This window comes from Lithobates pipiens, unplaced genomic scaffold (assembly GCF_037356315.1).
Source record: "Lithobates pipiens isolate NorthernLeopardFrog02 unplaced genomic scaffold, aLitPip1_a1.2 Scaffold_16, whole genome shotgun sequence".
Lineage (NCBI taxonomy): Eukaryota > Metazoa > Chordata > Amphibia > Anura > Ranidae > Lithobates > Lithobates pipiens.
This window is the reverse complement of record NW_027507748.1, coordinates 471995920-472009685: the sequence shown is the minus strand read 5'-3', so window position 1 is coordinate 472009685 and position 13766 is coordinate 471995920. Positions and strand designations below refer to the sequence as shown.

General features: G+C 41.4%; 1 protein-coding gene across 2 annotated transcripts in view; it reads right to left on the bottom strand.

Annotated features, from left to right (window-relative positions):
• CLYBL (citramalyl-CoA lyase) overlaps window positions 1-13766 on the bottom strand; it is a 596361-nt gene that overhangs the window by 146800 nt on the left and 435795 nt on the right. For both annotated transcript variants that reach the window (XM_077482940.1, XM_077482939.1), the window contains one exon: window positions 2503-2596. In XM_077482940.1, the coding sequence (XP_077339066.1) occupies window positions 2503-2596 (94 nt within the window). The remainder of the gene's footprint in view (window positions 1-2502; window positions 2597-13766) is intronic.

The window sequence follows — 13766 nt, the reverse complement described above, 5'->3', positions numbered from 1 at the left end:
CACACGTCACTGGGGAACCCCTGGCTTCCCTCTCCAGCGTCAGAGGGGCGGGGTCAAGTGACGGGTGGCCCGCCCTCCTAATATAAGAAACGTCAGCGCTGGGCTCTCTGCAGTGTCTCCGGAGTGGAGACAGAAGACGGATGTATGGACAGCGCTGGACTGAGAGATCCCCCGTCGCTGGATATGATCATCCATCGCTGGACCCCGGAGACCCGTCGCTGGATAGCAAGAGTGGATTAGCACCGCTGGAATCTTTTTTTTATTTTTTTTATTTTTAATAAAGGAATTTTTCAAAAGTGTGTTTGTCTTATTTAACCATTTTGACACTTTCTTTGTGAAATGGTCCCCTTACCATTTCAAACAGGGGGGGGGGGGCGGGATCTGGGGGTCCCCTTGTTAAAGGGGGCTTCCAGATTCTGATAAGCCCCCCGCCCGCAGACCCTCACAACCAATGGCCAGGGTTGTGAGGATGAGGCCCTTGTCTTCATCAACATGGGGACAAGGTGCTTTGAGGGGTCACAGACCCCCAAAGCATCCTCCCAATGTTGAGGGTATGTGGCCTGGTACGGTTCAGGAGGGAGGGGGGGGCGCTCTCTCGTCCCCCCCTCTTTTCCTGCGGCCTGCCAGGTTGCGTGCTCGGATAAAGGGTCTGGTATGGATTTTTAGGGGGACCCCCACGTCAATTTTTTTTTAATTTGATGCGGGGTTCCCCTTAATATCCATATCAGACCTGAAGGGTCTGGTTATGGATATTTAGGGGGACCCCCACGTCAATTTTTTTTTTTAATTTGACACGGGGTTCCCCTTAATATCCATGTCAGACCTGAAGGGCCTGGTAATTGAATTTAGGGGAACCGCCACGCTTTTTTTTTTTTTTTTTTATCAATGAATGAATGAATTGTCGGCTAATGCAGAGAACACTCATTGAGTGTTCTCTGTATTACGGGACCCGACAATAGCCGCAAGTGATTTTAAAAGACTTTTTTTCCTGCACAAATGACACTTTGTGCAGGGACAGTTCTAAGCAGCAGAAACATGCGCCCCTTCACAGGCATACTATAGATACCCCCCAGCTACGAAATTTAAAGGAATATTACACTTTTATTGTTTCACTTTAATCATTATTAAAATCACTGCTCCTGAAAAAACGGCCGTTTTTAAAACTTTTTTTTGCATTGATCCATGTCCCCTGGGGCAGGACCCGGGTCCCCAAACACTTTTTAGGACAGTAACCTGCATATTACCCTTTAAAATTAACACTTTAGATTGTGAACGTTCGAGTCCCATAGACTTTAATAGGGTTCTAAAGTTCACACGAAGTTTAGGTCTGTTCGCAGGTTCTTGTGCGAACCGAACAGGGGGGTGTTCGGCTAATCCCTAATCCCAATGTATAATGCAGGATGATTTAAGAAATTGAAAACCAAATCACACTTATGTGTGCGCATTTTCATGTGTGTCACACACACACATTATTTTGGCAATGAAGTTTATGGTACCTGTGCACAATAATTTTTAGGAGGGTCCTTAACAGGCATCTACACAACTAAAAAATACAGATGCTTCTTTTTTTTCCAATCTACAGGTATATGTGTGTATTGTGGTTTATCTGAGGTATGTTTTACTACATGGATAGGTTGGTGACCTTTTATAATTTAATAAGAGCACCCAGAAATACATGCATAACACCTGTGTTTATGTAATACAGGGACACTGGATACTTGTGTTGGAGTGCCATTAACAAAGAATGGCACCAAAGTGCAGTAATGCACATGTTATCGAGGGGGTTACAAGGGAGCTCTATTCAAGTGACAAACAATGTGCATTTCAAAGAAAGCCAACAACAATGTTATTTCTGATACAAGGCTGTGTGAAACAAAGCTGGCCCTTCATACGCTTGTGTGTACAGTGCAACTGAACAGTATACATTCTGGCCTTAGAAAACTTTTTCCCATCTCATCCAGTCATACTCCATCTGCCATATTTTTTTGTCATCCCATATAGCAATGTGGGATGATTATAATGGCGCTTACACATGACCGGACTTTTTGACAGCAAAGGTCTGATGGAACGAGTCCGTCGGACAATTCGATCTTGTGTGGGCTCCATCGGACCTTTGCTTACCAAAAATCTGGCGGACTTTAGAAATAGAACATGTTTTAAATTTTTCCACTGGAACTCCGCCGGACCGAGAAATCCCTTCGTGTGTATGCTAGTCTGATGGACAAAAACCGACACTAGGGCAGCTATTGGCTACTGGCTATGAACTTCCTTATTCTAGTCCAGTCGTACGTCATCACGTTCAAATCCGTCGGACTTTGGTGTGATTGTGTGTGGCCAAGTCCGTTCATTCGGAAAGTCCGTCCGAACTCCGTCGGAAAGACCGCCGGACCTAGTCCCTCGAAAAGTCTGGCCGTGTGTAGGCGGCATAACAGTAGTATAATATAATATTGTGCAATGTATCTACATTCCATATGTCCTATCACAGATTTTATTAGCTCAAACCTATACTGGCTCTAAAATCTTCAGCTCCAAACACGACTCCATCTAGGTGAAGGCCAGCTTGAGGTCCTCTCCGCAATGCTTCTTCACAAACACTCTAAATGTAAGCAAAATTATAAATAACATTTTGCATAACACAACTAGCACACTGATTCATTTTCATGTTTTCTAAATTGCAACTATATCTACAATAATGATTATGTTATGTAAAGCAAGTCAACAATAGTTTACATATTCAGTTATTATATGTATATTTTCTATCACATTATCATTACATTGGTTGTCTTCATATATTCATACAGAGCATATACTAAAGACACACTGGAATTTTCAAGACTAATGCTTTGTACACACGATCAGAAAGTTGGATGAAAAATAAAGCTTTCAAGAGCTGTTCACGACATATGGCAGCCATTTATTAAAATGGGCTAGTCCCCAAAACATTGCACGAGTTCTTTGTTCCTAGATAACTTGAATTAAAAAATTACTTACCCCGCTCAAATATTTTAATCTTTGTTTTGTATCTATTAAATGACATGTTACTATTACTGTCCCGAACACAGTTTAGCACCCATAGGGGTGTTCGGGAATATATTTAGGTTCATCATCTTTGAATTACTTAAATTGGCAGTATATAAATATATGAAGATAATATTGATATTACTTTTGTGTATTGTCTCCACAATGGATGTATTAATAACCTCCCGATTGTTATCTTTATTATCCCGATTATAATTGAGATAATTAATATGGTTTTCTTTATATTATATTTTTTATTATTTTTGGATACTATTATCTATGTATCTAACTACTGTAACTGATCTGTTATTTAGTCATATTTTCTGTCATTTGTCTTGATAAAATTTTAAACTTTAATAAAAACTATTGATTAAAAAGAGCTGTTCACAACAGTTCGTGAAAAATTATCTGAAGGGAAAAACACAAAATTTTTTCTCATACAATATTAGAACGTATGATTTTCATATAATCAGTACAGTATTCGTCCGAAAAAAATTGAAAAACCGAGGCCACGTATGCTCAGAAATGACAGAATACATTATATTATTATTATTATACACAATTTAAATAGCTCCAACAGTTTACACAGCGCTTTACAATGTATAGGGGGGGGGACAACACAATTACAGTTCAATACAAAAGGTACAGGAGGGCCCTGCTCGTAGAGCTTACATTCTAAAGAAAGGGAGTGGTGGTACAAAAGGTAATAGCTGCAGAGAATGATTTGATGGGGGGTGGCTCTGGGACAGTTGTTAGGTGGGTGTGGGATAGGCTTCCTTGAATTAATGAGTTTTCAGGGATCTCCTAAAGGTGGACAGGGTAGGGGCTGATCGGGCAGACTGGGACAGGGAGTTCCAGAGGATGGGAGAGGCTCTGGAGAAGTCTTGAAGGCGAGCATGGGAGGAGGTAACAAGGGAGCTAGAAAGAAGGAGGTCCTGGGAGGAGTGGAGGAAACAATTTGGGCGATATCTGCAGATGAAGTTGGTGATGTAGATGGGGGCGATGTCGTGGATGGCTTTGTATGTTATGGTTAGCATTTTGAATTTTATACGGTGGGGTAGGGGGAGCCAGTGAAGGGATTGGCAGAGAGGGGCGGCAGTCACGGATCGATTAGTGAGCTGTATTAGTCTAGCAGCAGCCTTCATAATAGACTAAAGGGGGGATAGCCTACTTAAGGCTCAAGGTAGACCATTAAGGAGAGAGTTGCAGTAGTCAAGGCGGGAAATAATCAAGGAGTGAACGAGTTGCTTTGTGGTGTCATTAGTCAGGAAGGGTCGAATTCTGGAGATATTGCGGAGGTGAAGATGGCAGGATTTAGCCAGTGATTGGATATGGGGGCTGAAGGAGAGGTCAGAGTCAAGGATTACACCCAGGACCCGGCATGTGTGGAGGGACCAATGGTTGTGTTGTTGATATTAATGGTGAAGTCACACAGGGGGGGGGGATGTGAAGGAGGAAATATAACAAGCTCAGTTTTAGAAAGACTGAGTTTGAGGAAGTGGTGTGACATCGATACTGATATGTCATTCGGTAAGTTTGAGATCTGTGAGATCGAGGGGGTGAGTTGAGAAGTGGAGAGATAGGTCTGGGTGTCGTCGGCATGGAGGTGGTATTGGAAACCATGGGAGGTTAGCAACTGGCCCAGGGAAGAGGTATAGAGCGAGAATAAGAGGGGCGCAAGGACAGAACCTTGGGGCACCCCAACAGAAAGAGGAAGAGGAGCAGAGGAGATGGAGTTGTAAGTGACACTGAAAGTGCGCTGAGATAGGTAGGAGGAAAACCAGGATAAAGCAGAACTGCAGAGGCCAAGGGAGTGTAATTTGCTATGGAGGAGCAGGTGGTCAACTGTGTCAAAGGCAGCAGAGAAGCCTAAAAGTATGAATATGGAGTAGTGCCCATTGGTTTTAGCAGTTAGTAGGTCATTGGTGAGTTTTAGTAGGGCACTTTCAGTAGAATGTTGTGGGTGGAAGCTAGACTGTAGGGGGTTGAGAAGGTTGTTGTCCACCAGGTAGCGACTCATTTGGTCATGGACAAGGTGTTTGATGAGCTTGGAGGCAAGCGGTAGCAGGGGGATGGGTCTTAAGTTGTTCAAACAGGTGGGGTCTAGTGAGGGTTTTTTGAATATGGGGGTAATCAGTGCATGTTTGAGCAGGGAAGGAAACATGCCGGAGGAGAGGGAGAGGTTGAAGATGTGGGTTAGGGACTTAAGGATGGAGTGGGAAGGTGGTCACAGTAATTGTGAGGAGACAGGGTCCAGGGAACAGCTAGTGAGGTGGGCCCTGGAGAGGAGTTTATTAACTTCATCTGTGGTAACTGGGCAAAAAGAGGAGAGTATTGAGTGTGGTGTTGGACCTGTTGTGTTGGGTAGGGGAGGAAGATGAATGCTGCATATCTCCTTGCGAATTGTGTTGATTTTGCTATTGAAATGGTTGGCAGGTAAGCAAGTTGGGGGGTGGGGGCAGTGGGGGGTGAAGTAAGGAATTAAGGGTAGAAAAGAGTTGACGAGCTTTGGATGAGAGGGTTTTGATGAGGGTGTTGTAATAGGTTTGTTTAGCAGTGTGGAGGCAGGAATTGTATTTGAGAAGGGCGGATTTGTAGAGGGTAAAGTCTTGCAGGGACTTAGATGATACCAGAAGTCTCAAGAGACACAGCCATGTTCTTGAGCAAGCATGGCGTAAATCTAAGTCCCTGCAAGACTTTACCCTCTACAAATCCCACCACCAATAGTTTAGTTCATTTCTGTGTTTCTAGAAGTTGTTGGGGTAGGTTGCCTTGATCCTGGACTTTTTCATGATTGGAAGTGAGCTGCAATTGCCACAAAATTACATAGCACATGATCAGCATTAAGCTTCATAAACGCAATGAGAATATTCGACAAATGATCGTCCATTTTTTTTGCATACTAGTCTCATTGCGAAAATGGAGAGGTTCCTTTGTTCCGAAAATTCTTTTACGACCGAATACAACTTCAGAAATGATTTAATGTGTTGTATTGTATTATACAACATTATAATTGTATACAATAATGTATAATTATAACCCACAAACCACTACCCGCAGAAGCCTTTGCAACCTCAACCCTTCCCTTTTTCACTCTGCTACTGATGGCCTTTATGACAAAATTGCACCCCTGTCCTGCCCAGACCTAACCACTTCCATCTACAACAACGCACTGTCATCCTCCCTAGACATACTTGCTCCTCTTTCTACACACAGAACCAGGCCCCGTCTGCCACAACCCTGGCAAACAGATGATACCAGAAGTCTCAAGAGACATAGCCATGCTCTTGAGCAAGCATGGCGTAAATCTGTTTGCCAGGGTTGTGGCAGACGGGGCCTGGTCCACACTAGTCCACACTAGTTTCTCAAACTTGACCGTGTTGTCATTTTTATACACTAACATCAACTACTATTGAGCTTGTGTATTTAACCGTATAACAACATCAGATAAGTACGGTGCTTCGTTGGATTTACATAGTTTTGTTATAGTCAACTTTGCTGCTATTAATATGTTTGCTACTACTGTTCTATACTCTAAAGAGTAAAGATCCAGATTTATTCCTAGAAGGGCCATTGCGCAAGTAAGGGGAAGCAAATTACCAGTGAGGTTAGCAATAAATGTTGAAACAGATTTCCAGAAACTACTAAGAATTTTGCAACTCCATAAAATATGATAAAGGGAACCAGTTTGTTCATTGCATTGCCAGCAAGTTGGGGAGAGTGATGGGTAGATTTTGGAAAGGTTATATAGTGTAAGGTACCATCTGTTTAATATCTTTTGGGCATTATCCCAATGTATAATGCAGGATGATGCCTAAGTGCTCAGAATTATGGCCTTATTCCATTGTTCCCAAGAAATAGATAGGGAAAGATCCTTTTCCCATTTCAGCATATTATTGGTTTTAACAGATTTAGGGAATTCTGAGAAAAATATATAAAATAAGGATATTCCTTTCTTATCACAAGCATATTTGTTCATTGGGTATCTCCAGATTATTGATGGGATATTCCTGCTCCATTCCGGGTCAAAATTCCTTTAATCTTTCAAAATATCTAAGTTTTTTTAGAACCAACTCTTTATAGGATAGGGGTAGATAGACATATTAGTTAAACCCCTGTGAAATCCAATTATTCACTGAGATACGGGCACTACAGTACTTCAGCACTCTTAAGGGCAAGAAAATTAATTTGTTCACCTAGTTCCTTTGATTTAGATAATATGTGTTCCAAGCTATCAGGGTGGATTTGATAGTGATGAGCTTTGGTATTACGACTTTAGGAAGCAAAGCATATTCTATAGCTAATGTACACATGTCATTGCTCTTGGTGACTTCTTTTTAAATATTTATCCAAAGTTTCTTGTCTGAATCAGAAAATCAAAATTTAATTTGATCAAGGAGTGATACATAGTAATACTGTTAAATATCTGGGAGACCCATTCCACCTTTATTTTTAGTAGTGGTAAGAATTGAGAATACTACTCTAGGTTTTTTAACATTCCAAATAATTTTTTTAAAACTTTAGATTCACTTAGTTGAAAAATGCATTGTTCACCTGGAAGGGGAGCGAGTGGAAATAATAAACAATTTAAGGGAGGGTCTGCATTTTAAATGCCCCCATTTTCTCTACCCAGGAGAGTTGTGTTTTATGGAAAGATTTGAGAATCTTATTTATATTTTCTAGTACTTTAGGAAAATTTACTTCATATAATTTAGATGTGGGATAGGTAAGTTGGATCCCCGTATAAGGAATGGAGGGCTTGTCCCAAGTGTAAGTTGTTTTATTTTTAAGGGTCATGTAGCTTTCTTGGGATATATTTATAGGCAGGACATAACATTTGTTATTATTAATTTTGTAATACGAGATTTTCCCAAAGGATTCTAATATATTTTGCACATTGGTGAGAGAGGTTTCAGGATTGGATACGTAAAGTATTAGATCATTGGTGAATAATCCTAGCTTATGTTCAATATTGCCTCTTTAATACCTGTAATTGATTCATTAGGACAGATTAGTTCTGCCAAAGGTTTTATTGCCAATGAAAATATTATAGGTGAAAGAGGGCAGCCCTGTCTTGTTCCATTAGAAAGATCAAAGCTTTTGGACAAATTTCCTGAAGTGAATACTTTAGCAGAAGGCTTCGTATAGAGGGACATTATGGCTGAATCAATGAACTCTATCGAATGCCTTCTCTGCATCTAAAGCAAGAAGCAAAGAAGGTACTCCACTATTCTCCACCTATTGAATCAAGGTAATCATATGTCTTGTTCCATCAGGGGGCTGCCGATTAAGCTGGATATTTTGAAATTTGATAAAATACCAATAGACTTACAGAGATTATATATGGAAAGGAGCATTAAAACGTTGCCCGTTGTACCATTTTTTTGTCAATTTTTTTGGGAATCTCTCATCCTGAACCTTTACTCACTTTACTTTCATGTGGGTAGTTGACCCAGAACAAGCATTCAGTTATGCAAATCTTAAGCGCCCATCCTAAATGCCCCTTCCAAGTCAATTATAGACTAGGTAGTTAGGTAAGCCAGGACTAAGATGACAGGCCTGGAGCCTGACAGCTCCCATATTTTTGCAGGCTGTGCAGAAATACTTTGATAAAGTAAATGTGTCAGTCTTGGTAATGTTGGTATTGCTGTAAGATTTTAGAAATTTTTAAGACTTTTGGTTTTAATACATTTAATACAATAGAAGCATTGTGAAATCCCCTTGCAATATAATGTCTATATGCTCTTAGGCCCATTCACACTTGAGTAGAGTAATTTTCAGGCATTATTTGATAGTATATACAGTAATTATAGTATATACAGTAATTTTGGAATTGTATTTCAAGTATTTTACATGTGTATTCAAGCTTTGGGTGTTTTAGTTTTGTTCAATGAAAAGCAGTGTATGGGAGAGGGAACCAGTTTTTACAGCTAAAGAATTCCCATTGAATTCACATTGAAATGTATGGGGCAAAAAATGCCCAATTCTACTTCAAAAGTAGCTTTTAGAGTGTCAGACATTCAGCTACAAGCATCTGAGCACTCACATGTGAATAGCCATCATTGTAGCTTTGTGCTTAAAGCTACAAGGTGTAAATTGTGCCTAAATAGCTATAGGTGAGAATCTGGCCAAGCACTGTGATGAAATGTAAGATGAGTGTTGTGGGGCTGGTCTACAAATTGAGTTCTGTCTTACCACAATGTGGTGACACAGTTATGGTGGGTGTGCCTTTCTGATGATGTGTTAAGGAATCCTAATTGCTTATGTAGGTTAAAAAAGGTAATTACTGTGAAAAGGGTTTAATTTTAAAATCTAACTACAACCCCAATTCCATAAAAGTTACTAAAATCTGCATAAAAACAGAATGGAGAACGCAAATCTCATAAACCAAAATTTCATTCAAAATAAAAAACATATCAAATGTTTAAACTGAGAAAACGTTCCTTTTTAGGGAAAAAATAAGGTAATTTTGACATTGATGGCAGCTGCACATCTCAACAAAGTTGGGACAGGACCATGCTTACCGCAGAGTAGCATCAGCGTACTAAGTGGGGATCGGGCCGCACCGGGTGCCACACACTGGGGGGGGGGGGGGGGGTGTCAGGCCAGTGGCTACCCCTCTGCCACTGAAGAGGAGACAGCGTCGTGGGTTAGGCAGCAGCACCGCACGGTGGCAGACCACACAGGAAGCACTAGCTTTTCAGTGTACAGACCCCCTCTGCAGACCCATAATGTACCTCGGAACACACACGGAGAGCCCCAGGCAGTGGCATTGCAGAGGGGGAGGTGTGAGCTGCACCCGAGTGACACCTGTCGGCACAGTGACCCAGGACCCGGCGCAACAATCCCCTTCTCTCTGTGGTCGTGGCTCTGATCAGTGTCGGCAGCAGCTGTCACAGCTGAGCAGAGTGAAGCCGCTTCCCCCTCCTCCTTTATGTCTACACAGTGCTGTAGGGGGGATCTGCACTGTAGGGGGTCTGTGTAACATGCAGGGGGTCCAGAGCTGTGAGGGGCTGTGTAATGTAAACGGGTCCAGAGGTACAAGGGCTGTGTAATGTAAAGGGGTCAGGAGGTTCAGGATGCTGTGGTATGTAAAGGGGTCAGGAGGTTCAGGATGCTGTGGTATGTAAAGGGGTACAGAGGTTCAGGGCGCTGTGTTATGTAAAGGGGTCCAGAGGTACAAGGGCTGTGTAATGTAAAGGGGTCCAGAGATGCAGGGTGCTGTGCAATGTAAAGAGGTCCTTAGGAGCAAGGTCCTGTGTAATGTAAAGGGGTCCTTAGGTGCAAGGTCCTGTGTAATGTAAAGGGGTCCAGAGGTTCCGGGTGCTGTGTAATGTAAAGGGGGCCAGAGGTGCAGGGTGCTGTGTAATTTAAAGGGGTCCAGAGGTGCAGTTGTGGAGAGGGGGGGTACACAGTAGTGACAAAAAGATATTGAAGGATGCAGAGGTATGCATGGGGGCACAGTGGGGTGTTTTTACATTTTAAGGTGGGGGGTGCCAGATATAGGATCCTCCCCGGGTGCCAAATGCTCTAGGTACGCCCCTGAGTAGCATCCTCTCTTCTTTTAACAACACTCTGGAAACATTTGGTAACTCCAATTGCTGGAGTTTTGGGAGAGGTTTGATATAGGTTTCCAGCTGTTTAACAGTCCTGGCTCTTCTTTGTAAAATATTTCATAATTTGCAAAAAAGTATGTCAAATTTAGATTTTTCTGAGCAGTTTTCCACTTTGCAACAGACCATTTTAAATGAGCTTAGGCCCAGAGAAGGCGTCAGCATTTCTGGATCATGTTCAGACAGGGTTTCTTCTTTGCGTTATAGAGCTTTAACCTACATTTTTGGATAGCATGGCAAACTGTGTTCACAGACAGTAATTTTTGGAAGTATTCCTAAGTTCATGCAGTGATGTCCATCACAGAAAAATGCCTGTTTTTATTGCAGTCCCCTCTAGGATCCCGAAGATCACAGGCATCCAATATTGTATTTTAGCCTTGCCCCTTGCCTGCAGAAATTTCTACAGATTCTCAAATTGTTTATGATAGTATGTACTGTAGATAGTGATGTATTTAAAGCCTTTGCAATTTTACATTGAGGAACAAAATGTTTAGCAATTTTGTGATACAGCTTTTCACAGATTGGAGAAACCTCTGCCCATCTTTACTTCTGAGACTCTCTGAAACTCTAAGATGCTCTTTTTATACCCAATCATGTCACTGACTGATTGCCAGTTAACCTAATTTTTAATAAATTATGCTTTATATTTTTTATTGTGGATAAAATATGGGTTTAAGAAATTTGCAGTTTGCATTCTGTTTTTATGTAGATTCTACACAGCATCCCAACTTTTGTAGGCTTGTTGTCCATCTATCTACAGTATCTATCTATCTACTCTAATCTAATAACTGCTTCTACATTATACGTGGCAGTAGTTTAAAGGGGAGATTGCAAGAAATTAATTTAGCATAGGGGCCTTTTGGTATGTATGTCAATCACTGTTTCATAAACAGTAATAAACCATACTTAAAGTAGAATTTTGGGATTGATCTATCTAATCTTCTAACACATATACTAATTTACTCTGTGGAAGAAAGATGCATATACTTATTGTGGCAGCTTGGGCACATGCCACTGTTTAACCACTTAAGGACTGGAAGGATTACCCCCTTAATGACCAGGCCATTTTTTGCAATAGGGCACTACGCCATTTTAACTGACAATTGCAAAGTTGTGCGATGTTGTACCCAAACAAAATTGATGTCCTTTTTTTTTTCAACAAATAGAGCTTTCTTTTGTTGGTATTAGATCACCTCTGTGGTTTTTATTTTTTGCGCTATAAACAAAAAAAGACCAACAATTTCGAAAAAAAAAACAACAATATTTTTTACTTTTTGATATAATAAATATTCCCCCCAAAAATTTAAAAAAACGAATTTCTTCATCAGTTTAGGCCAATATGTATTCTACATATTTTTGGTAAAAAAATCACAATAAATGTATATTAATTGGTTTGCGCACATATTATACCATGTATAAATTAGGGGATAGATTTATGACATTTTTATTTATTAGTAATGGCAGTGATCAGCAATTTTTTAGCAGGACTGTGACATTGCGGCAGACAGATCGGAATCTTTTGACACTTTTTGGGATCAGTGATATTATTACAGTGATCAGAGATAAAAATAGCCACTAATCTCGGAATAAATGACACTGGTAAGGAAGGGGTTAACACTAGGGGGCGACCAAGGGGTTAAGTGTGTCCTAGGGAGGTGTTTCTAACTGTGGGGGGAGGGGGATGACTGCGAGTACATTTGCACAGTGTACATTTGTTTACATTGGCAGATCCCCGTTCTGCCTCTCTGAGAACTGATCGTGGGTGGCAGGCAGACATCGCGGCCACGGGACACACACATCGACTCCCCTGCAGTGCAGCGGGCATGTGCATCAACAGTGAGTTGTGCATGAAACAACGTACGGGTACGTTGTTTCACAAAATAGTATATATGTGGTGGGAGGTCCTTAAGTGGTTAAAATGTTAGTCTGGGCCAGGTTTTGCAAGAAACAAGCACACAGATGATGAAGGTGTGTGCTTGGTTTACGTTAAAATCAGAGTTAGAGGTCAGTGGCCCCACCCTCCCGACGGGGTCAGTGTGTAAAAAGAGCAGTGAGGTGCACATTGCATCATACTGTCCAGGCCAGGACAAAGGCCCAAGCCTGTGTGGATGTAGCAGCTGAGAGCTGCAGGAGAAGCAGTCATGCACACAAAGGTACAGTGTTTTGTGCAGGAGCACTGGGAATGTGTGTTTGATGGTCTGAAGGACCTAGGAAAGTGGCCTGAGCAGTGAAGCTGCAAAGAGAGCCACAAGGCTGAATTCTATGTTTTGTTGCATTGATGGGGAGTACCCTCTGTGTAGGAAACTATTCAAGTGTAAACTTTTTGCTTTGTTTTCAATAAAAGCGGGCAGAAAAAGCCCTGAAATGCATTTCTCACGTGGAGTAAACTCACTGCTTGGCTCTACCAATGAGCTACAAATTTCCACACTTGTCACATTACCTTTTTTCAGGCTGCTCTAGTCTGGTCATGTAATCCCCCATGTCAGCCAGAGCCAGCTAAAGGAGAGAGGAGAAAGTGCTCTGACAATAGCTGGAATACCTGAGCAGTGACTTTACCCATAGGCTTGCTATGGGCCATCCGTTGTTGGTGCCCCCTCCTCTCCCCTGAACCTACTGCTAGCTGACAAAGGGAAGCCAATCACATGACCAGACAGGATTGGCTTGAAAATAGGTAAGTATATACATCTTTCTTCTACAGGGCAGTTAGTATAGGCTTATAAAGGAGTGGAGCAGTTTTAAGATTAGTTAGATTGATCCCAGAGTTCCACTTTAATCTATATGAGGGGTTTATGCAAACTGTATTCCTATTCTCTGTGCTGTCTGATTGACCTTATTAGAAACTGTATTGCTTGCTCTGGGCCTTGCATTGTTGCTTGGTAACCTGTAAGCAGTTTCTTTCTAGATATTGCTTAAGCAGTGAAAGAAGCCTAAGACAGTGGGATTGTGATAATGTCTCACCCATACTGTGTGTAAGTGTAGATGAAAGTCAGTGCACACCATAAGTCAGTGGCAATAAGGAAAAACTAACATACAATTGCTCTGTTACTGTTAATAAATGTGGCTACATTATGTCTGACCAGTGACCACTTTAAAAAAGATCTGATCATCTTTTAAAAAGATGTATTTACTGTGCGT